At 38.1% G+C, this 25,230-nt stretch overlaps 2 protein-coding genes across 2 annotated transcripts; both read left to right on the top strand.

The window, feature by feature from the left end:
- Positions 1-220: 220 nt before the first annotated feature.
- On the top strand, positions 221-18,478 carry LOC102687716 (N-alpha-acetyltransferase 16, NatA auxiliary subunit). Its single transcript, XM_015363937.2, has 20 exons — positions 221-449; positions 1,808-1,892; positions 3,497-3,601; positions 4,962-5,119; positions 6,173-6,307; positions 7,916-8,069; positions 8,711-8,830; positions 9,646-9,741; positions 10,244-10,350; positions 10,484-10,556; positions 11,105-11,274; positions 11,556-11,708; positions 12,360-12,488; positions 13,109-13,322; positions 14,061-14,254; positions 15,233-15,341; positions 15,914-16,012; positions 16,157-16,300; positions 16,496-16,593; positions 16,917-18,478. The coding sequence occupies exons 1-20, from the start codon at positions 396-398 to the stop codon at positions 17,115-17,117; spliced, it is 2,598 nt and encodes an 865-aa protein (XP_015219423.2). The 5' UTR covers positions 221-395; the 3' UTR covers positions 17,118-18,478.
- A 1,563-nt stretch (positions 18,479-20,041) lies between these two features.
- LOC102697452 (ras-related protein Rab-33B) lies at positions 20,042-25,230 on the top strand. The gene is made up of 2 exons (XM_006639074.3): positions 20,042-20,341; positions 21,323-25,230. Exons 1-2 carry the CDS (start codon positions 20,090-20,092, stop codon positions 21,764-21,766), a joined length of 696 nt encoding a protein of 231 aa, XP_006639137.1. The 5' UTR covers positions 20,042-20,089; the 3' UTR covers positions 21,767-25,230.

Genomic DNA, 25,230 nt, shown 5'->3' with positions numbered 1-25,230 from the left:
AAATTTTAAGTCCCATGTGACTTATTTTTCAAATTAACCTGCAATGTCCTCCGCATGCTGATATTATTGACGTCAAAACGACTTAGAAATCAGTGATGCATATACCAGCAGAACAATAACAAAAAAAAAATTCTGTCACCCCCTGTGCTCTTATCCATCTCCTCGAAGTTTCAACGCCGTTCGGTATTTTTGCGTTCTCCTTTAAGGATAAACCTTGCGCAAACTCACTGGAGTGTCGACGGCTGCCATCTTGGTGAGCTGAGACGAACGTATGTGCAGATGAGGGTGAAAAAAACACGGGGAAGTGAATGAATTAGTTCTGCAGTTAAGGAGTGAAAGTTAATACGGTCGCGGTTTCATTTTTTAACATTTGCGAGGTTTCATTCCCTGGTGCCATGCCGTCTGTCTCGTTGCCACCCAAAGAGAGTAACCTCTTTAAGAGGATCCTGGTAAGTTTTCAATAGACTGAAGAACTCAGAAGGGAAATACAGTAGAGAGTGAAAATGTATAAGTTGTACATTAGCCGTGAGTCCCACAGAGAGATGTAAGACAGGCCTGCGAATGTGTTTTGTGGAGAATGAGATGGAAGGGTTTTGTTTAGCAAAAATGAAGTTACCTAGTGAAATGTTTCCCCCCACCTCGGAAGTTTGTAGAGAGCTGCCAAAAAAAGCCTTGCTTTACCCATTGGTCTAAGGGTAGTATTAATTACACATGATATATGTGTAATGGATTAACGGATACAGAAAGACAGAATATCGTTTTGACAGCATGCAGGGTGTTTAGTATCATCTCTACATGTTTCGGTCCATGGTATGGGACACTCAGTGACAACGGTCCTCTTAGGCTTGAAATTGTAGTCGCGGAGGTTGCAGAAAACCGAGGTTAATTTTGGTCCCTATGTTCTTAAAACAATTGAGCATAAATTTACTTCATTACATACATGTATTTGTGTATATCTTCTTAGGATATACTGTGTAAATAGAGGTTTGTTCTCTTGACTGTTAGTAACAGCCCTTTCTTGCTGTAGTGGAGAGTCGATTGTGGTATTCTGTCAAGAAATTCAGAACAGAGCTGTCTTTTCTATTGTAGGTTCGTCTTTAAGGGTTTATTTTCGTGTAAAAACGCGAAATTCAGCGAAAGTTATGAAGTAAATCTTTTGAAGACTAGCGTTCTTCGAAAGATTTACCCCATAACCGTTCTTCTGCCTAAATATGTCTACCGCTATATTTTTTTAAATGTTGGTTTGCTAATAGAGTTTTAAGTTGAGATTGGACTTTTATAGGTAGAGTATCTCTGTTGCAACTGAAATCAAATGTTATACTGCCACATGTTTCCAAACTGCCCACTCAGAGCAGTGGCTATATATAGGTCTTATGTCTTGGCCTCAAGTCGAAGTTGCTATTTTCTGTCACAAGTGCCTCTCTAGTAACTGTGTGTCTGACATAAGCATTTCTCATAAAAATAAAACAGAATGCCTATAACCTACAAAATAGTCTTTGAAAAGATCAGCTCTATAAAACTTTGCTATACAAAGCAACTGTTATCAGTTTTTTAAGACAAGCGTGCTTAATTGTTAATGTTAATAAGTGCATTACAATGTAATAAGGTCTGTTAATGAAATTTAAAGCTCAGCTGAGCAAACAGTTTTGATCTCAGCTAATACATGATAAGCTAATTGACCTGCATTGTCAAACCTTGAAAGCTCTGTTTTTAGTAAATTTCTTATTTCCAAAGTGATTTCGCAGAAGTGGAAGTATAGAAACATCTCCAGGTTGTTTGTCATTTCTGATTCTTTTTCTTCCTTTAGAAATGTTACGAGCAAAAGCAGTACAAGAATGGACTGAAGTTTTGCAAGATGATTCTTGCTAATCCAAAATTTGCTGAGCATGGAGGTATGTTAATTGGAAGAAGATAAAAGAAATATCAATGTGATCATTTCATTGTCTTCACTTTAAATGTGCCCCACCTCATCAGTCTTATGGTGAATTGCTCTTTGGTATACTGATGAGATAAATTTTAGTCTTGACTATAGCAATACTATGACCTCTAATATTGGAAGCAGAAAAAAACATTATTATCTTTTCTGTGTTCTAGGAGTAAACAGACCGTCTTGCCCACCCGAGATAGTCATTGTCCTCTCAAGTGATTCAAGGAAATAATTGATGAGCTGTGTTTCTTTACAGGAAGTAACTCAGAGGATTAAACTAGCATTGGACCATAATGTACTGGAAAGCTATGTTCATAAAAAGGTCAGGTCCCACCCAGATCAGATCCTGGCTGGCAGCCATAATCACTTATTTTTTTAGGAAATATCATGAGTGCTCCGTAAGTATCTAGAGGTGTTTGGAGAGCACTAGTGTGCATGTGATATTGCACTCATTATTGGAGTGTCATTGGCAGTACTTTGGGGTGTCTCTTGTCTATGTTGAATTTCGATGCAGTTTAGCATCATTTTGCCTTTTGTTTCAAGATACATTAGAACATATGAAAGGTTACAACTAGGGGAGGCCATTCGGCCCGTTTGATAAAGACTAATTGAACCCAAGAGCTCATCCATCTGTTTTCAGCTGGAACCCATACACCCACACCCCTTTATGTAAAGAAGTGCTTCCTGTTCTCAGTTTTTAATGCACTTCCACATAACTCACACCTACTGTATGTCTTTGGGTGAATGCTTCGCAGTTTATTCTGATCGAAATTCATTGGATTATCTTTGTCCATGCCTCTGAGGATTTTGCGTAGGGATCCATTCATAGACATCTCTTTTCAAGACTAAATCATTTCCTTCAATCTGTCAGTGAAGGACATTTCTCTTAAGTCCCAGAATGTGACTCTTCTCCAAACTAATTCCAGAGTAGTGTTATCTGTTTAATAACATCAGGTGGGTAGCTGCGTCAGCATGCGTAGGCTGCAAAGGAACAAGTAATAGGTTTATTCCATGCTGAAAAAAAGAAGAAAGAGAACACAACGTTTCGGCCGTGGAGCCTTCTTGAAGAAGGCTCCACTGAAGAAGGCTCCACGGCCGATACGTTGTGTTCTCTTTCTTCTTTTTTTCAGCATGGAATAAACCTATTACTTGTTTAATAACATGTTGACCAGAGGTTTGCACTGTGAGGTCCTAGTAGTGCATTGTTCAATTTTAACCAAACATTTCTTGATTTAAATTGAGCTTTTAATTATATTTACTAACATTTAGTTAGCCTTTTTTTTCTTCTTCACATTATCTAGAAAATGTGAATGATGTGGCTAAAGTTTTTTTCACAAGTAGCCTCTTCAAACACAGCATTACCCATTTTGTGTTTATAGTTTGTTTTTGCTGACCACGTGTTATAGTTTTTCATGTACCAGGTGTTAGCCCAGTATTGGATCTGAGGGGAAAAAAATTGAATTTCTTCAGAAATTCTTCTTTGGTGTGGTTTGCATTCACTGGGGCTTCCCAATGCTTTTCATCCATGTATGGTAATAAAATGTTTTCTGTTTTCTTTTTTGTTTACAGAAACTTTAGCAATGAAAGGCCTTACTCTGAACTGCTTAGGAAAGAAAGACGATGCATATGAGTTTGTCAGGAAAGGACTACGCAACGATTTGAAAAGCCACGTCTGTATCTTTTGCAACACTTTTTTGTAAATAAGCAAAACTGGCATATTTTAGATCACAAGCTGTTAATTTGATCCAGATTGTTCTTTCACACAGGCTTCTTTTGATTATGGGTCTTCCATGGGAATAGAATTAATGTGGTAATTTTGTTTAGCTGACAACGATAAAGTTGAAATATTATGTGGCATGTTATTTTGGTGTATATACAGAATAAATAAAGTTAGGTATGTTACGCTAAATGTTGATAACTTGTTTTAAAACAATAGTAATATAAAAATACATTTTTGACATGCAGGTTTTTTGCATTATCCTTTCATTCTGATCTGTATATATTATGTGGTGTTTCTGGGAAATACCAGTAGATCAAATTTTGCTTCCATTAATACAGGAAAGTGGGAAAATGATCATAGTTCAATAAATCAATTGCTTTGAAAATGAAGGAGAAAATAAGGTATGGATGTGTAGAATTTCCTTAAAATCAAAACGTCTTTAAATCTCTTCGGCAATGCCTTTAAAACATCGAATGCTTTCTGGTTCCATACCCATGCCTCTCTTACCACCTTTAATCATTTTTTGGGTTGGTTTCATAAACACACACTTTAAAATTTTCAATTGTCTTGACTTTTTGGCTGATAGCACCAACCAGAAAGTCAGAAAATCCCACTCTCCCAGGAGTCTCAATATCCGTATCAGGTCCTGCAGGATCCTGTGTCTTCTGATTTATAGTCAACTAACCTAATTATTTTATTAGGTAGACACTTATAGGATTTTGCTGAAGGCCTTTTTTTTTTTTACAGTGTATTACCCAAAGCAACTAATAAGTATACTTGCCTCAGAACCACCTCGCAACCTGGTTAGACATGTTCCAATTTTCAGTTAAATATATAATTCACCCATGTAAGTGAGAGTTGAGATGGAACACAAAAACAAAGGACACAAGGTCCTCCAGGAATTGAATTTTGCCAGTTCTTACCCATCAAGCCATGCTTGTTTGGACGTGTTACAAGCTCTGTGATGGCACACAAGAAGTCTTGCATGACCTGGAACAGATGAGCCTCTTCCCCCGATGTCAACCTGGAGCTGAAAGAGTTCTGTTAACTAATCCTAGCCTCACAGCTGCTGATACAAAGCCATTCCTTGGGGAATTCCAGTCACAGTCAGCTCGTAGCACGACTCAAACTCAAACTTTTTACTCAGACTGCCCTCACAGGAAGTGTGTTTACCAATTGAGCCATTCATCTAGATTGTTACTTGACCTGCGGTCCCTTCACAACTTAATATCATTTCACTCAATGTTTCTCTGTTCATGTTGTATTGGGGTATCCCTGAACCTGAGGTTATTCCTTAACTAACAGTGTGATTAGGCTGGCATGTCTATGGGCTTCTCCAAAGATCTGATAAGAAGTATGATGAGGCCATCAAGTGCTATCGCAACGCTCTCAAACTGGACAAAGACAACCTGCAGATTCTGCGAGACCTGTCTCTGTTGCAGATACAAATGCGTGATCTGGAAGGATACAGGGTAGGACTGCTGTTACCATTGTGACATTAAAAACTACTTATGTGTTCAGTGACTCAGATTAATGCTTTTGCAAGGCTTTTCTGTGCCAGTCTTTTCTGCAGCTAAATCATTCTTCAAATTACAAGCTTTTTATGGTTAGTTTTGCATAAAATGTTTGGATTCATTGCATGTAGAGCTGCAAAGATTTGGAGTAATTGCGTGGCATGGAAGTGAACCAGTGTGCCTGACCTTATTTCTGGTTTGGGCATCTTTGCTTTGTCATCCAATTGCCCCCTTTTGAACATGCCTTTTTTATTTTAAAAAAAGTATGAACTGTCCTTGATAAAGAATAATTTGCATTGATTTTAAAGCTATTTTAAGCTTAAATTCAGCCAACTGTTGAAAAGGTAAAGAAAGGCTTTTGTCATGTGAAGGCATTTCTTAGGGCTAACAATGAGAAAGCATGTTTCTTTGCAGATGTATAAGAAGACTGGATTGGCATTTAACATTATTCAGTGCTGGATCTATTGTAGTCCAGGTACGCTCCGAGTGAAGCACTTGGTCCGAAGAGCATTGAGGAAATATGTATGGTAAAAGAAAGTAACTAAGTCAAAAACACCGGAAAGAGAGATTATACAAATCTGCCTGCCTAGGCTCTTCATTCTGTAGGACAGAAAAGCCTGGCTCTCCACAGTATTTGAGAGCACGAGGGTTGTCTTGATCTTTGAGCATTTAATAGGGAGCAATGTATTATTTAATTTATGAGTTTTTAGCTCTTGGTAAAGGTGAAGAATTATCAGCGCTGGAGGTTGCAGCTTTCTAACCATGGGCCAAGTGCAGCTCAGCCCAGCACAGTCTGCCTTGCTCACCCAGCTCCTAGGACTGGAGGGACTGTCCTCCACTGGTGTGACAGTGGGCTCTTACCACAGGAGTGCTGAGAGGATAGCGTCTAAGGTCACACCAGGGCATTAAGCAGGGAAATCGTGCTCAAAACTCAGCCAATCATATACACAGTATATATTTATACATCTTAATTACTGTTAACTTCTTTTTTGTTTTATTCATTGTCCTTAGGAAACCAGGTACCAGCTGTTGCAGTTACGACCAACGCAGCGAGCTTCCTGGATCGGCTATGCCATTGCCTATCATTTGTTGAAGGATTATGACACAGCCTTAAGACTGCTGGAAGAGTTCAGGAAAACCCAGCAAGTGAGAACAAATTTCTTCTTGTTCTGGTTTGATTTTGCAGTCTAGCTGCTGATTCACTGGATAATAAGCACCATTGTGTCTTCACAGCAGCTAGCATTAAATGGCATGTTTTATTTGTTGATATTGATTTGTGTTCCGCAGTGTGAGGGAAAACAAACAACAGTTTTTCAGTTTTGTTAACTGCTGTGAAGGATATCAGTTTTTACTCTTATCTAACCTCTCTAGAAGGTTTAACCATTTATACTACTTGAACTTTATTTGTCCCAATACCTACAATCACCTGAAACGGGGGGGATTGAGCACAAAAAAGTACTATTATTCTAAAACAGTACAATATAGAAGGAAGCACAGAAATACTGAGAAATAAAAGGTGCCATTCTGTACTTCTTGCCTTGTATTAATCTTTTCAACTTAAATCCAAATTGCTTACGTATACAGCAAAAATAGCCATTTTTACTTCACTGCCCCAATCGTTATGGAGGGCACTGCATGTTTATTTGCTTCCTAACAAATCATATCTGACAATTTACTTCCCAGCAAAGTTCCTTGTCCATGCTCTTGAGCAGCGTGTTCCTCAACACAATTAGTAGGCACCAAGCAATGCTGCTCTCTTCTTAACCTCATGCTATGACACTCTGTTCTATATGGAAATCTCAATTAATAATGAAGAAATTATCTGACCTCAGTAAACATCTGTAATATATATATAAACTGTATGATTCTTATTAATTAATTCAACTCATGTTTGCTATATATTGAGTAAATTAATGGCACGGCTGGTGCTGTTTCACAAACTTTAATGGTAGGGTATCCAGTTGGAGCAAGTTTGGGAACTGCTGGTTTAGTCTACTTTGCACTCTTTGTAGTAAATGCTTGCAATCTCAAAGCACCTGTTGCTTGTTGGTTGTTAGTCCTTGTGCTTTGTATTGCAAGGTATTATGTACTGTAGCTACAATTATAGATTGTAATATCATTAATTGTAGATGTAAATTAATAAAATTAAGGTTTCATTCAGTGTTCAAGATTTATCACCCTCTCCTTAACTATTTCTAGTGAGTGCACCAGTGTAATTTCCTAACAATGAAAAGTTATTTTTTGAATTGCTGTAATAAAAAAAGAGCAGGCTTCTGCAAACAAGGAAAAACCAGGCTGATAAAAGGTTGCATTAGTTAAGGGATATTCCATGTGTTTCCAGAGGGGTTTGGTGTAAGAAAATGTTACTGGTAATGTTATATAAATAATGTTACTGTTTCTTATTTCAGTTTTTGCTGTACATCTTTAATCTGCTTTTAGTGGATGAAATGAAATGGTGAAGATTGACCCTGGGAGTCTAAAATTTGTAGAGCTCAAACCAAGCTTGTCACATAATTATATTTGTTTTTCAAGCAACTGTCTTTGATACAAATTCTTCCTTATGATGGATGACAGAGGTTAAAAAACATGAGACACAAGACAAGCTTGTTAAAACCACTTTTCTTTTCTCAAAAATGATTATTTTCTAGAACAATGATGACTTTATCACTTGTTGTGTGGGGTATTGGGTAGTGTATCTTTGTGCCAAGAAAAATAATGTACTATTTCAATTGCCTTATTTCATTTTACTTGTAGGTTCCTCCCAATAAAATAGACTACGAGTACAGTGAATTGCTGCTCTACCAGAATGAAGTCATGAGAGAAGGCAGTTTGTTTCAAGAGTCCTTAGAACACATAGAAACATATGAGAAGCAGATATGTGATCAACTTATGGTAGAAGAAATAAAAGGTAAATTATTCATGAATTAGCCTGTTAAGGCAGTTCATATGCTTTTCATTCATAAAGAGCTATGGGTTACAGCAAAACAATGTTAGGTCAAATTACTAACATTTTAACAATATTGCCATATGAGGGTGAGCCAGGGATCAGTACTCTTGACCCAGTAATGGTCTCCTAATCTTTCAGCGTTGTATCTACTTGTATAATTTGAAGGCAAGATTTCCCACAATTTTATTTCCTCATTTTATTTTCTTTGTTCCCATGTGTCTGTTATCATAGTAATTCTTAATTGTTATGAAGATTAAAATGTTTTCCTCTGTGTACTTCTCTTATTTTTTTAAAAGAATCTTATTTTAGGATTTAAATACTCCCATCTGATTTCCTTTTCAGTTTTTCAAACTTGCTTTGGATTTTGTAGCAGATTTAAAAGTATTCCTTGTCAATATTCTCGGTTAAATCACTTCTTTTAGTATAAAAACATGAAAACCATGTATGGTACAAAGGAATGAATTTCTTTCTATTCTAATATCGGTACCATGAAACAGGTCACAAAAGTAATGAGACATATTACTTTATTTGTCATATAACACGCATTGCAAATCTGAACACAGAGATCATATTCAAATTACTTTGTTGTTTTTTTTTAATAGGTGAGATGCTGTTGAAGTTGGGAAAGCTAGAAGAAGCTGCTAAAGTCTACCGAGCTCTGATTGATCGCAATGCAGAAAACTGGTCTTACTATCAGGGCCTTGAACAAGCTCTCCAGCCAAGTAAGTGGCACCTTTGGGATGCTCTTTAGGGCTATTATTGGAGTTACTGTGAATATTAATATTCTTTTGAGTATATAGTAATGCATTGGATTGGAAAGTTAATTTTTCTGTAGCTTTAGTGTGTTAGCAGAACAATTGCAAAAGAAAATATTTAACATGATCGCAAAATGTTCTAATCGCTTCAGTGTCTACTCATCATATTTTCATGGCACTGTATTTTCTTCTGAAAAAAAAAAAAGAAATTAGAAAAACAGTCCGAATTTTTGTCCTTAAAGTATTGATGCTATGAGATGTAAGCTATCATTGGTTTAGCACTTACGAGTACAAATTTGGATTATTGCATTATTATTTTTGTGAGAGGTCTTCTTTGGTTATTGTTTGTGCCTTTGACTCTTTATTTTGGATTTACTTTTAAAATTAGAATATAGTATCTGCCATACCTCTATCAGCTGGAATTGCATTTAACAAATGCTGAGAAGACTTATAGATAAAGTGATTTATAGAAATATTAATATACCACCGCTATCGTCTGTGGTACTAATTACTAAAGCTTATAAAGTCAAAGGGTTCATTAGTAGCCAAAATCACAAACAGTATATTTTTTTCCCCACAAAGCCAATACCCACATATCTCAGAAAGCCACATAGTGACTTTAGGGGAAAGCATCCTACTGTAAGTCAGAAACCTGTAACCAGTAAGACAGTTTTATAGTGAATTTAGTTGTTTCTTAATGTGGGTGTAAAATACCTTATGATTTAATAAGTTTGTTTGGAGTGTCTGAGTTTCCTTCTAACAAGTTCTGTTTTCTGAAAAAGGTACAGTGGAGAAGAGACTGCAAATCTATGAGGAGGTTGGAAACATGTATCCCAGAGCAGTCTCTCCAAAGAGGCTGCCGTTGAATTTCCTTTCAGGTAAAACTTGTCCCTTCTCTTTACTGCCTCCTATTTTTGTGGTATGTAAGCATCACCTAAACATTTTTTTCTCTTCTATGGCAGCGACGGGTGTTCTGTTATTTGTTGCTATAGAAATGTACTGTTGAGACCCGAGATGCTATTATATACCTCCTTATTGTGCTTGCTTATAAAACGTCCACAGTATTGAAGTATTCATATAAGTATTCATATAGACTTTATGGAATAAACTACAAATGGACTTCCATTTTGTTAAGAGACTTTTTCTTCTTTTTAAACACTTTGTTTGATTTTGTGTACAGATTCCTACAGAAAAATTCTTATGGCTTTGAAATGTATTTGAAAAACCCCGGTACTGACTTGTGTTATACTAGTCTGCTGTAATTGTTTTTGTACATCGTGATCTTTATAGCTTAACAGCATTCGTTAAATATTATCCATGGAAATAAAGACCTTTCTTTTCTTTTGTTACATTTGCAAAACTTTTGTTTTGTTTTTTCAGGTGAAAAATTCAGGGAAAAGATTGATAAATATTTACGAACACATTTCAGCAAAGGTTGTCCCCCGTTGTTCACAACCTTGAAGTCATTGTACAGCAGTCTGGAAAAAGTAAGATCCTGTAAAATTGCAAAAGATAAACCAAAAGGCTTACATAATGCAAACCAAATACCTTGCAAAAAAGTAATGATTACTCTTTTGATCTGTGCGTTAATTTGAGAATTGTTGACCTTTTGTTCGACAGGTTTCTGTAATACAAGAACTTGTTACTGGCTATGATATTTCTTTGAAGACGTGCGATTTGTTTAGCCCTAATGGTAAGTGATTTGTAACTATTGTGATTTGCGAAGTTTTTTATCTCTATTTTGGATTTTTATCAACATAACATAAACATCAACATAAAAGTACAGGAACATCTGTCACAGAATGAGTTTGATCTTAATATATCTTAAGCATAAAAGTTAATGCTTTATCAAAAGTTGCTATTTTTAGATTAACAAGAAACACTCTTCCTATACAGTGAAGAATGATAGCTCACCCATCTCTTTTGGGCAGACCAGTCAACATTGCATCTTAAAATATAGTGCAGAGTTTATTGTCATAAAAGAGTTTTACCCTGAGTTTCATAGGTCTGTGTTAAAACCATATTATATAATGTAAAATAAGGTTTAACGGCTCACATTGTGAACATGTGAAACAATTGCCTGAAGTCCTGTGTCTATACAATGGAACAATTAAACACAAAACCTGTGCAACTCATGTTTTTTGTTTTGGCTATTTAATCATAAAGACAACATCTTTTTGTGAAGATAGAAATTCCCGTCTTTTCATTCATTTATCCTTCATGTTTCTTTTGTCGTTAAAGCAAGCGGTGAAAAGGAACCCCCAACAACCCTGCTTTGGGTTCGCTATTTCCTGGCACAGCACTTTGACAGACTGGGCAAGAGGACTTTGGCACTGGAATACATAAATGCTGCCATTGAAAGCACTCCGACTCTAATAGAATTGTTTTATGTAAAGGCGAAAATCTATAAGGTAATCAATTGGGCTCTTGCTCGTTCTGTAATAATGCCAAGTGGACAAGCACATTGATCAGTGTCTCACGACAGATATATTAAGCATAATCTATCCTACTAGTGCTTGAGGTGAGTTAGGAGATTTTTTTTTTAATGTTGAGAAATAGCATTGTTTCGCATCATATCCTTCACTTGTATTTATGGAAAACATTTGTCTGCTTCAGTTTGCTATGGCAGTTAAATTCACAAGACATTAAGGTTAAACGTGAAAAACAAATGTGCTGAACCTTTGTTAAACAGCATTCAGGCAACCTAAAAGAAGCTGCAAAATGGATGGATGAAGCTCAGTCCCTTGATACAGCTGACCGCTTCATCAACTCAAAGTGTGCAAAATACATGCTGAGAGCTGGCATGATAAAGGAAGCTGAGGAGATGTGCTCCAAGTTCACAAGGGTAAGAGCTCATCATCATAGATTTCCAAACTTTAAATAACAATTAGAAGGTCCTATTTGCTTAATTAGTTTAATTAAGTGTTGATTGAGTAATTCAAAGCTCATCTGGGAGAAGGGGTGGATCTCCAGGGCCAGGAGTATTCTGCTTAGGGCTAGTCTTTTTTTTTGTTTCTTCTCTTAAACATTAATGCTGTAAGCAATGAGGCATTTATGTGTTGTGGCATTCCTCTCTGATGGGCATGTTAAGCTTTATAAAATACGATGGTTTTCTTCAAATGTTTGTACTGTTACTGAAATATCCGTGCATTCTGTTTAAGCATAAAAGTTCATGCCTTGTTTTGCATGGACAGATGACATACGTTGATAGTGCTTGTGCATATTTAGAGGCATTGAAAATGTAACCAATCAGTATGTGAACCAATAGTTTATGTTCCACGTTTAATACTTCTGAATATATTCTGTGTGAGTAAAAACATGAATATTCACATGAAATGATGAATATTCATCTGGAGCATTGTTTCCAGTTTTGTTACTTAACTAAATGTCTTTCACATACTTTATAAAATGCATCACATTTTTGTGAGAAGGAATACAATTTTTTTATTTGTAAAAGACCTGAAAATGTTTTTAAAAAACGTGTTTCCATACATAGGAAGGCACGTCTGCGATGGACAACCTAAACGAAATGCAGTGCATGTGGTTCCAGACGGAATGTGCTGCTGCTTATCAAAGGCTTGGAATGTACGGGGAGGCTCTGAAGAAGTGTCATGAAGTAGAAAGGGTAAAGAATTCTACTGGTGTCCGCAAAGATAGATCATTCTATTCTTCAGGTGCACAATCGGACACAATTTAACTTGACAACTTTTGTGTATTTTATCCTTCCCTTTAATTGAACATGTTTATCCGCAGTGACCTGATTTAATTATTTTATTGAATAATTATAGCTGTATTAATAATCCTTACACTTACACTCTACTCAAAGCAATTAACAGGTGATGGGGCCAAATTTATAGATGAGGACTATTAGGAGGCCATGACTGATAAAGGCCAGGGGGAAATTTGGCCAGGACACAGGGGTTAGCACCCCTACTCTTGTGAAACGCCCTGGGATTTCTTTATGATTGTGAAGAGTCAGGACTTTAGTTTTAAATCTCATCTGATTTGTATGTTCAGACATGTTTTCCACATCTTTAAAGTTTACATTCTTAAGATAGAATGTTGATTCTGTGACAAATATAATAAATTCAGAGCTGTCATTTTTAAACTATAGCTATGAACGGGATATATGCATAATCCATATTCCTGTTACTTTGGTGTTCAATGTTACTTCACCTGTCAAATTAATAACTTTCATGCAGACAGCAAACACACAGTGACCAACATCTGTTCTGTCCTCGGCAGCACTTCTTTGAGATCACAGACGACCAGTTTGATTTCCATACCTACTGCATGAGGAAGATGACTCTACGTGCCTATGTGGACCTCCTCAAACTTGAGGATGTCCTCAGAAGACACTCCTTTTACTTCAAAGCAGCACGCTGTGCAATAGAAATCTACTTGAAGCTACATGATAATCCTCTTACGAACGAGAGCAAAGAACAGGAAGTAAACTCTGGTGTGTTTTTTACATTTCTTGCATCTAGTTTCTCTCCACAGGGGGATTTACTACTGTCATTTACTGTCATTTGTCATGAGAGATCAAAGGTCACAGCGCTTATCAAATCACTGATCTCAAGTCACATTTTTGTTTAGTCTGCACACAGACCATTACCCAGATAATGATGGCTTGGACAAAAAGGTTCTATCATTATTTAAAAAAATCTAGAACCATGTAGCACTTTTAATTTTTTTAATCTCATAAAAAAAAAGGGCGGTGTGGTGGTTCTGTGACTAAGGTTCTGCGCCTGTGGCTGCGAGGTTGCCGGTTCAAATCCTGCGGCTGGCAGAGGAATCCTACTCCGTTGGGCCCCTGAGCAAGGCCCTTAACCCCAACTGCTCCAGGGGCGCCATATAAATGGCTGACCCTGCGCTCTGACCCCAAGCTTCTCTCCCTGTCTGTGTCTGTGTGTCTCATGGAGAGCAAGCTGGGGTAGGGGAAAAGACAAATTCCTAATGCAAGAAATTGTATATGGCCCATAAAGTGATCTTATCTTACAAGTCTTGCCTGCACCTGCCCCATGTTTGTACTCTTAATACTATTTTCTTGCTTTCTGTAAAATGTAAGTTTTCAAAGAATGTATCTGCAGAAACAACTCTGTGTGCCTTGTGGTATTTACATTTCAACAGAGACAGCTTGTAGGCGGGTGGTGCTGTCCCCGCTGGTAACTTATTGTGTGCCTCTGCTGTTGGGCAGAGAACCTGTCGGCCAAGGAACTGAAGAAGATGCTGAGCAAGCAACGGCGAGCGCAGAAGAAAGCCAAGCTGGAGGAGGAGAGGCGGCACGCGGAACGGGAGAGGCAACAGAAGAACCAGAAAAAGAGGAGGGATGAAGAGGAGGAGGAGACCAGCGGGCCGAAGGAGGAACTTGTGCCAGACAAGCTTGAAAGGGTACGAGCTCCATTCTCTACAGTGGTACTCGGTGATTTTCTTTATGAAGGGGAAAAATAGTTTTCCTTGTTTACGCATCACCCCCTAAACGTAATATGTTTGCTATAACAGTCTCTTAAGGCCATGCGTTTCAGCGCAGAAGTATTCATAATACCCTTTAATGTTTTTCATTACTGACTGTAGAATAATGAATAGCTAGAATTTAACATGTTAACATGTGCAGTAGTTCATTTTCATGATTATTTGAGGAAAACTGAATAAAGTCATTTTAATAATACTTACAGCCAGTCACTGGGGTGTTTTTTAGGTAAATATGTTTAATGTTTTGTGTAAACAGCTGTAAAAGACCTTCAGAAAAACCTTAAATATGTCTAGTTATTAAAATAATTCTCATTTTTCTATCAAAGTATATTTTAACATACTGACTATTGGCAAAGTTTCCATTATGTCTCTCGTGTGCTAGTACTGCTGATTGCTGAGCTGCTTGACTTTTTCTGTTGTGGGTCAAGAGCTTTCAGTATGTAGGCCTACATACAGAGCAGAATGAAAAAACTGAATGAGTTGAGGACTTCCTCTACAAAAACGCAAAGAATTTAAAGGGGTAAAATGTAAAAAATAATAGTTACAGACTTTATTGTTTTTAGGCAGATATCTGCAAGCACATAAAATGCTACAGTTGATTATTAAATTTCGATTGTTATGCCCAGAAATTGAAGCACCTTGTTAAGCTAAAGTGGAGCACTTGATTTACAAAATGCTCTTGTTATATTGGTACTTCAAAAGCTGCCTTTTATTAGGGCATTGTCTGCTCTGTGTGTATTTGTTTAGAGACCTCCTTGTTCATTAACACATCATTAAGGATGTGTAACAGGAAACCTATGACTGTGCAAGATCAATGGTTTTCAAGTATTTGTTAAAATGTTTAAATGCTTTTTAAAAAATGTTTATCATTGCGGTGCTTGCTCTTTGTTCATACAGGTTGAAAACCCTTTAGAAGAGGCTATCAAATTCCTGACACCCCTTAAAAACCTTGTGGCTGACTGTATAGACACACACCTCCTAGCATTTGAAATTTATTTTAGAAAAGGTACTGTACTCGTGTTACACAATATATTTCTCATGCTTAAAAAGAGGTGAATGATAAATTAACAGTGGACATACTGACCTTCAGCCTTGTTTTGTTATTGTGAGAAACGAAGTAATTTGTAAGAGCGTCCATGATTTGATCCACTACATTCAACAGATTTATAAAAATCCAAAGGTCATTCAGCCCAATTGCTAATTGATCCTGAGGATCTTATCCAAATGTTTCCTCAAAGATTGAAAGGAACAAGCTTCAGCATCGTAGCTGGACAGCTAGTTCCAGACACACTATGTGTCCAGAAGAGCTTTCTATCCTCCCTCCTAAATCATTTCCATTTTTGACCTTCACCTTCTATTTTAAATGCTTTTATGCTTTCTTGAAATAGTCTAGTACTACTAGTGTATCATATTGATTTACAACATTCCCTGCTTTGCACTGGGAAGGATGAGACCTTAAAGAAACATCTGGAGCAATAGAAGAATAAAGGCAGCAATACAATTATTATTTCAAATGTATGTTTTTGTATGTTGTACTTTGATAACTAGAGTTATTCTTGACTCATTGCTGTGATCCAGGAAAGTTCCTCCTGATGCTGCAGTCGGTTAAAAGAGCCTTTGCCATTGATGCAGACAGCCCATGGCTACACGAGTGCTTGATTAGGTTCTCGAAAGCAGGTGAGTCTATTTTCATTCGTAGACAGACAACCAGACACGTCAGTGTTACTTCGTAGAGCCACAGTGGAGTTTGTGTCGATTTGTTTGCCTGTCTTCAAAGACACATGCAAATCTTATCATCTGCTGATTACTCTTTTCATTTAGTGTCGGATCACAGTAACCTCCATGAAACAGTGCACAAAGTCTTGTCTCAAGAAATGAAGAAAATCTTTGCCAATAAGAATTACGAGGCCTTCAACGATGAATTCCTAAAGAAAAAATCAAACTCCATCCAACACTTACTTTCAGGTAGGGATAGCCCACTCTGATTTGAAATTGCAGTTTTCTGACATTTAACAGTGTCTCTAAATGGATTTCTTTGCTCTATGTTTTTTTTCAACTTCAGATGCCTTAATGTTTAAATGGCATATGAAATTATCATCATGATGTCAGGCACTGCCTTTTATTTCAATTTTAAAATATAGATTTAATACCGTGTTGCAGGTGCCAAGATGATGTATTTTCTGGATAACACAAGGCAAGAGAAAGCAATCTCTATAGCCACGAGACTGGATGAGACAATGTCAGACAGAAATGCCAAGGTAATATCATCGTTCTGTCAAACCATGCGTCAGGTGCTCGGAGCAGTAAGAAAGCGAGTTATTTACAGCTCCCTAAATCTTTGATAGCAACTTAAGTATGTCACGTGAGGACCTACTCTGTGATTTGCAAAGTGTGTGTTTCGGAGCTGTTACAGGCATTTGATTTTTGTTTTTTTCACCTCACGTGTTGTCATTGAAATTGTGTTGTATTGGTTAGGCATTCATAACACAACAGTAACCCTATCTGCAAACTGGATTTCAGGCACGGCAGTTATTCAGAATGTTTCTTTTTTGTTCATATGGCACCTCGCCTGTTTCCTCAGACTTGCACCAGGGTCCTAGACGCACTGTTAGAGGGGAGTCTTGGAAGCTGCCAGTCTCAGGCAGAGGACTATCGCTCCGCGTGCCACCGGCTCTTCCCACTGGCAGCCGCCTTCCTGCCTCCCGCGGACGAGGATGACAAGTGCCCCGCCTCCTTGAACAACACTACTATTAACCACGAGGTGCTGTCCAATGAAATCTGAGCCCGCAGCAGCGGTATGAGACGTTGAGCACCACTGACCTGTAACTGCTGGAGATAGATCAGGTTTCCTTTTTAAAGGATGTGGTAGAAAACTGTGTGTCCTGGATTTAAAAAGACTTCTGTGCTTTGATAAATGATTTCAAATTGAAGTTTTTTTTGTGCTGTTTTTTTGTTTTTAAAGCGCTGCCATAATTGTCATTTTTCCTCCCCCAGGCCGTTGGTGGGGGAGAGGTGGTTCCATTAAGAAAGAGAAAATGTATTGCCTTTTTGTTATGGTTTTATTTTTACTTCTGCATCCATCGCTATATGGTTTCTGGACACTGTACGTCTCCACAAAGAATACATCAGAAGATATGTAAGCGATTCGTTTTTTGTGAATGATAAAGCAGGGCTTTATTGAAATCCAAAGCTGTAACACCACTGTTTATTCCCATTTCAGCCCCAGGTTTTTATTCCATTACACCACATGGTCAGTTGTAGCTAAGGTGCATGATTGCTTGATGCCTTTCTTAATAAACTTCATTGGATACAGGATGTGAAAAGAATGTTTGTTCAACAGCTTTGTCTTAAAACTGCGGCAGTAACTAATTGCTGTGCACATTTTGTCTTTGCAGATGGGTTTTTAGTCACTTAGATGCATAGTATCATTTTCAAGAAATATTAGCCTTAAGCATTAACACAGTTAAGAAATGCTGCAGTTTTAATTTAAAATAAATCAGTTCAATACACTGTTTTTATGTGGTCTTATGCCGTAGCCTTTTGCACTGTTAACATGCGTTATAAAATGGTATTTTATCTGATATTGGCAAAATCCAACAAGTCCATACTTGAGCATGTTTTGTTTGTAACCCTTCTCAGGGCCGTTAGTGATTTTAATGACTTTTAAACCTCAATATAAAGATGGAGGCTTTGTTCACCTTTTTATCAAAAAGAAAGCAAAAATGCAAAAAATAGGTCTTGGTAAAAAGTACTTATTTTGTGAGGGAGGGTCTTTAAAGATTACCTTGCTTGAAAATGCTCTTTTTAACTGGCTCCATCATTGTTGTTTTCACAAGGTTTATTCATGTTTGCTGTCCTCTGTGAACAATTGATGTGGTTATTTCCATTACTCGGTTATTGTCTGCATTGTTCCTAGACACTTCAAGTGTTAAGACGTTTGTTGAATTAAGTGGATAGCAGTTGTTGTGAATTTTGTTTGGTTATTACTGGATTTGGGAGGGGGAGGGGAGACCTATATTACAGCACTTTTTCCCCCTGTCATTTTACTGTCCCCCAAATTGTGTGCAGAATTCTCCTAAAAGGTTTCACTGTACAATATTGCCAATTTATGTAATGCTGTAATAAATTATTTTGTACTCAAAATGCAACATTTTTCAGTGTTTGTTTACAAAGTATTTTTTTTATAATGGGGGGAAAAATATGTTTGATATTTCTTCTTTGTCTCTTTGTTCCTTGAAAGTATTGGTCTTTATGGTTAATGGTTATTTCAAAACTTTTTTTTAAAGGAGTAAGAGTATTTTTTCTCAAAAACATAGGGGTCAACATTATTGGATATCTTCTGGATTTTTTTTAAAGAAAATCAAAATTAAATCTGCAATGTAATTCTGATTATTTAATTACGACTCGGTCCTAAGGAGTGTTTTTTTTTTTCATTGGGAATTGATCCATAAGGACATCAAGGATCTGGAAAATTTCTGCTTACAGGAATTTTTCAAAATCCCTCCCAGTGTGTGTTCTCCAAACTTATTAAACATTATAAGAAAAGCATTTGTGCTGTTACCCATGCCAGAGGACGTTGCACCAAGTACAAGAAACGGGATCCAATGCTTTTGACACCTGTTTTTGAGAAAAAATAGTAATCATTTTTTTCAAATTGTTTTAAAATAAGTGTATAAGAATAATAGCCTGTAGGTTTCCCATTTGGGGGCATTAAACAACGCTCATTGTCTGTGCGGTTTATTTTATACAGCTTATTTGGTTCATCCTTATCAAGGGTACTAGTAATTCTTGAACCCACTGTGTGTTAAATTGTTCCAGTTAATGCAAGAATAAACTGATATAGATTATTTCTGAGTAGACCTACAAATTGGTGGACTACTGAATAGAGAGTCTGAAGTCCTGGAATTTTTACAGACAAGATATTTCAAAACCGGCATGATTAGCATTACAACTTTACTTCTTTCAACAACAAAATGTTAAGAAGCTAGCTGGTTGACAGGAAAGAAATGAACCCAATTCATTGTTTTTAGTTTTTCTAGAGTTTATTGAAAGCAGTGAAAAACCATTCATACTTCAACTATTCATACAGAATAGTTGAAGATGAATGGTGAGGTTTGTGGTCACGAGTTCGCTAACGAAACAAAGCCAAAGTTTTCAGAGTCACATTAAAATGTATTGGTCCCTGTTCACTGTAGAATCATCTGTTCTTGCTCCATCCTTGCGTGAATCCTAATGCATGCTTAGCTACCAAAGTTAGACGCCTTACTGGTATGGGTCATTGTGATTTTCTGGATGGAATATTGGTAATACTCAGAAAACAAGTGGTTTTATGTACATTATTATCTGAGAAAACCTGTTTTACAATAGCAAAACGCTCTCTAAAGGCTGTGAAAAGCAAACTAGAAAAATGTTCATCCATCGTATCTAATATTATAATAGGAAATTGTCTTATTTATACAACGTTGCAGCTGGACAAACTTTATCTGTGATTTCACAGACCATTTATAAAGGCATGATTGATGACCTTACCAAATATGTTGGATATCTTTAGAGCATTTACGTATATTGGTACACTGAGATCATGAGATAGGAACGGTAATCTTTGCCAGTTGGCTGGACGATGTGACGTCCATATTTTGGAAATAACTCCACGCACAGTTTGTCAACATTGCCAAGTGACTTCAGGTCCGACTCCACGCGTGCTCCTTATTTCTCCCCACATCTCGCGGTATTTGAGGTGGGTGTCTATCTGCAATGGCTAAGGAAAACGAAAATGTCTACCGTATTGTTGCTTTGCATAACAGGACTAATACGAAAGATTTGCATCCAGAATATGACTGTCTGCAAACAAGGATTTTTAAGATAATTGTAATCGGTGACTCCAACGTTGGGAAAACCTGCCTGAGTTACAGGTTTTGCGGTGGAAAATTTCTGAAAAATCCAGAGGCTACAATCGGAGTGGATTTTAGAGAAAGGACCGTAGAGATAGATGGAGAAAACATCAAGGTGAGAGTGATTTTTTTAACCAACTAGTATAAAGGTTGAATATAAAGGATGAACTTAGTTGGGGGGAAGGTGTTAATTACCTTTTATTATTGATTTGCTTCACGCAGAAGCGCAGCAGTCGAGGTTATCGCACCCAAAATGTTTTTTTTTTTGTTTTAAATTAGGTTAATTCTTCGCAATATTTTGTTAAGGCCTATTTCTGCACCTACAAAATACCCTCCAAATCAGAGCACAAATAAAACTTGTGTTCCTGTAATAAAATGGATCATTGACAATGCAGGATGTATTAAACCTACAGCTATACGTGAATATGTTCAGGTTATCTATTCTAAGTTATTTACTGTAAAAGAAACCGAAGATGAGAAAAGCTAAATATGTGCAGAATTTTTTTTATTTACCGAGTTGAGCTTTTTTTTACTGCAGCCCGTTTTCGCACTTTCACTTTTTAAGCACAGCCTACGGTGCTAGGTTTTCTGCGTTTACACCTCGGACTAAGAATATTATATGGAGAATGTCTGATCGTGATGCTATGGAAATGAAATTGTTAGAGGGTCGCTGCAACCAAATACTCACATAAGGAGCCCGTATGGGATGGCATCCCCTTTGTAGCCTTCAATCAATATGTGCAGTACATATTTACAGGAATGCATGAAACGTAGCGATAGAGCTAATCATACCTAGCATGTTAATTAAAATAACAGAATATCTTTGTAGCTTGCACCTAGATCCTTGTGATTGAAACGAAACTTCTCTAGCCCGTTACAATATCTCTACGAAGGGGCTTTGAACTGTAGTTTGTAGAGCCCTACATAGAAAAGGGACACAAGAAAATTTGATTGATCAGCAAACTAAAAGAAAACTACAACCACATACAGTATCCCTCTCTTGAATTACAGAGAAGTTACATATTTGCCACAGCCTGTGAAATTCACGTTTTTAGTCGTTAAAACATCCTAATTCTAAATGTCTTTTCCTTTTCAGTTACAAATCTGGGATACGGCGGGCCAGGAGAGATTTCGTAAAAGCATGGTGGAGCACTACTACAGGAACGTGCACGCCGTTATCTTCGTGTACGACATCACTAAGCTGTCGACGTTTGAGAACTTGCCAGACTGGATCGAAGAGTGTGGCAGACACGCCGTCTCTCCCCTGGTGCCCCGAATCTTGGTCGGTAATAAGTGTGACCTGAGGGATAGATGTCAGGTCTCCACCTCTTTGGCTCAGAGGCTTGCTGACAGCTACAACTTTCCCCTCTTTGAGACTTCAGCAAGGGACCCCACAGAGAAGGAACACGTTGATGCCATCTTTATGACCCTTGCCTACAAGCTGAAGAACCACAAACCCTTAAGACTGAAACAGCCTAGTGAGTGCAGTATGGTGCACCTCTCGGAGGAACAAGATGTGCAGAGCCCTTGTCTGTGCTGAGAGCTTCCGTGTTAAGAGATCATCCCACCCCATGCTGGGATCAAGCTGCTTATTCCAGTTTATTATTGTCCTGTCTGTGAGTGGGTATACTTGATCTTGGCCCAAGATGAGGATTGGAAAGAACGCTTTGTGCATTGGTTGCTGTAGCAAATACTTCCAGATCCCTCTACTTGGACCTTTAGTTATTTTTTACCCAAATGTAGGCTGCAATAATTAAGCATGATAGAGACATTGTGAGGTGCTGGTCTGGGAGATGATATCCCCTCTTCTATTTAAAAGAAGCCCACGTCTAAGACTCTTAAGTAAAAGGTTGCTATACATGTGCCAGGCAAGGACATCTCTAGGTTGCATTCAGTGGATGTGCCTACTGCCAAAATGTGATGTAGCGAATCCTAATTATGGCTCGTCTGTTAGATGTGCATCATTACTCTACACCTACTGCTCGTCATTTAGGGCTTCTTGCAATGCTCGTCTGTCAGTATTGCACTGGATCGCTTTTGAGGTCTAATGATCAAATTCTTACCTCTTCTTTGTGCTGGCAAACCTAGACATCTGGCTTCATTGAAGTCAAGTCCAGAGAATACTGAACTGTAAAGTGGCTGGGTCCAAAATTGATCAAACCCTTTTTTTTTTTAATTGTCTGTTTAAAAAAATCCACTTTATTTTTTTTTTCTTCTGATTGTATTTTTATTTTAGGTAACCAAGCTAAGTAGATATACAAAATTGTGAGCGTGAAAAATAAATACTAAAGCTGACCTTGTAGCAAGACTTTGCTGGAGTGTAAAGACGCATTGAGATTAATGCTGAACTAGAGGTCTTGTAGGGCAGTATCAGAATGTGTGATTATAGCTGAACCAGGAAGACAAGGAGCTGTTTGTGCTGGTTTGGCTTCTCCTAATATCCTGCTTTCTGATAGTGCTTCACCGTTTAAAAAAATCTCAATGCAGATTGTCGTGTACGGACAGACATTTTCTTTGTAGTTGGAAGGAGTTAAAGAAAAACGCAGAACAGTGTAAAGTTGTTCAACACCAACACTGGTCTCAGTCTAGCACGAGACTGGAGTGTAACATTTCAAAATTACATTTCACGACCTAATTATTTAGCTGCAGCTGAAAAATAATGATTTTATTAGAAAGTCATCTGCATGTGTAACTTTGTGTGTGCAGAAAATATTTTTAAACCATCACTAGATGTCCTGCGATGCTTTTGTGGTTTTTGTTCCACAGGGCAAGCAAACACTGTTAACCTCTATTATCCTTAAGTAAAGCCATATGAATTTGCACAGCTTTCATGTTAAAAGAAATGTCTAAACAGTATTTAAATATGATTGTGTTTTAAAGGGATCAAAGGTTTGTCTACCAGGGAGGAATTCATGGGTGGTTTCTAAAGCCTTTGAAGTATTGTCAACAGTTGCACGAGTACTTGACAATGTATGAATGCAAAATTTCCTTTTTTGTTGTACGAAGACTGTTACTTAAACAGAACTGTTATTAGAAGCCTTTTGTGCAATCCTCTTGCACAGGTGTCATCTGCGTGCCAGTATCTCAAGCAGGCAATTATGTTGGAGCACAGCAGAGGGGTGTGTGTGTAGGGGTAGCGTTGACAAGTGACAAGGTGGCTTTGGAGTACCTGTTGTGCAACACCTTGTACAACACGGCACGTCTTATGATCAAATTCACAGCGGTTCTGGCACAGTTGGTGCCATCACATGGGTGATAGTAGCCAAAGTGAGGCTGGGGCCGGGTAGGTCTGAGTCAGCCTGCGAATGTTAGCTCTCCTGGGGAACACCTGCTTCAGTGGCTTTGCCAAACTGCTTCAGCCCTGCACTGTTACCTGGGTATCTGCATGAGCTGCATCAGTCCTGCATGCACTGCTAGCTACTTTCAGGAGTGCAGGAGTTCTTTTAGGCAGCAGCTGTCTCACCCTGCAATTCACAACTGACTACCCACTGAAGCTCAGCAGGTGTGAGCCTGGTCAGTACCTGGATGGGAGACCTCCTGGAAAAAACTAAGGTTGCTGCTGGAAGAGGTGTTAGTGGGGCCACTAGGGGGTGCTCACCCCGCAGCCTGTGTGGGTCCTAATGCCCCAGTGTAGTGATGGGGACATTATACTGTAAAAAGGTGCCATCCTTCGGATGATAGAGAAACTGTCCTGGCCTGGGCTTTATCAATCATGGCTGCCTAATAGTCCCCATGTATGACCTGGCTTCATAACTCTGTTCTCCTCCCCACTGAGAGCTGGTGTTTGGTGAGTGTTCTGGCACACTATGGCTGCTGTCGCATCCCCAGGAGGGGTCCCCATTACCTGTAAAACGCTTTGAGTGGAGTGTCCAGAAAAACACTATACAAGTGTAAGGGCTTATTATTACTATTGATAATATTACAGGTAGAGGAGCTGCTCCTTTTATTTCATTCGTATGGGCTGGACTACCCATAACTCGATAGGGGTGTGTATTTATATACAGTACCTGATATATAAATGTATACATTAAAGTGGATGCAAATTATTGTGAAAGATTTGGAGCGCCACAACAATTTCTAGAACCTTCACAGGTCAGACGATCCTTTGTTGCAGCCTTGCAGTGTCAAGCGCAGACTGTTATTGGCTCGCTTCAGTGCCGTTATGCATCACCTTAAACCAAAACCAAGGGCATTGCCGTCTTTCCTCTTTTGTCATTTCGGCGACATCGGGCCGTTTCCAGAGTTCAAACCGGTGAAAGGAACTCGCATCAGGAGAAAGAGCTGTACTTGACAGATTTCCTTCTGTGCCCTTGTAGCTGTTGTCCAGCCTCTGGTTTGCACCACGCAGTCCCCATCATTCCAGCCAGGAGGGAAGAGCTGTTGCTGCTGGCTCTGTCTCCTCATGTCCTGCTTTCTGACACCTCCCGGTCAGCACAAGACAGGTCGGAGAACATCCTTAGTTTACAACCTGCCACGGACACGGTGATGGTGATGATTTCTTAAGCTGGAAGAGGAACTCCTACTTGTGCAGTGTTGGCAGTGAGCCTGTTGGGTCTTCCTGTCAACTTAAAAATTGCAAAAAATATTCTATTTCTTATTTCTGTTCTACAGTTCCATTACAATGGACATGTGAAGCCAGATACAGCTCGTTGCATCAGTACGTGGTACGGTATTATTGGATACTCATGGACTGATCTAGACGGTCTCTAAGACATCACTAAGCTGTTTCTTGGCATCAATGTAACTATTAACTTTCATATTCGCTGGGGTGAAAGTGTATATATGTACTTGTTTAAAAGCAGAGTGCTGTGATACCTCAATAAAAAGTCGAAAGAATTTTCAATTCAGAAGTGGATGTTTTCACACTAGCTGTATACGTACGTTTAATAACTGTGTTAAAAGCCTTTAACCCAGAATTGTTTGTTCCAATTGTTCCAACACCCGTTGGAATTTTTCACATAGGCATGTTTAATGATAATAAACTGATAGAAAATGTGAGTTTCA

Source organism: Lepisosteus oculatus, chromosome 15 (genome assembly GCF_040954835.1).
Source record: "Lepisosteus oculatus isolate fLepOcu1 chromosome 15, fLepOcu1.hap2, whole genome shotgun sequence".
Lineage (NCBI taxonomy): Eukaryota > Metazoa > Chordata > Actinopteri > Semionotiformes > Lepisosteidae > Lepisosteus > Lepisosteus oculatus.
This window is presented reverse-complemented; position numbering and strand designations above follow the sequence as displayed.

Excerpts from the sequence above, each read along its gene's own strand:
- LOC102687716 (XM_015363937.2), top strand. The coding sequence starts at position 396 with ATGCCGTCTGTCTCGTTGCCACCCAAAGAGAGTAACCTCTTTAAGAGG. Across the intron at positions 450-1,807 it reads ACCTCTTTAAGAGGATCCTG|AAATGTTACGAGCAAAAGCA; the intron begins GTAAGTTTTCAA and ends TTCTTCCTTTAG. Across the intron at positions 11,709-12,359 it reads TGTGCTCCAAGTTCACAAGG|GAAGGCACGTCTGCGATGGA; the intron begins GTAAGAGCTCAT and ends TTCCATACATAG.
- LOC102697452 (XM_006639074.3), top strand. The coding sequence starts at position 20,090 with ATGGCTAAGGAAAACGAAAATGTCTACCGTATTGTTGCTTTGCATAAC. Across the intron at positions 20,342-21,322 it reads TAGATGGAGAAAACATCAAG|TTACAAATCTGGGATACGGC; the intron begins GTGAGAGTGATT and ends TTTCCTTTTCAG.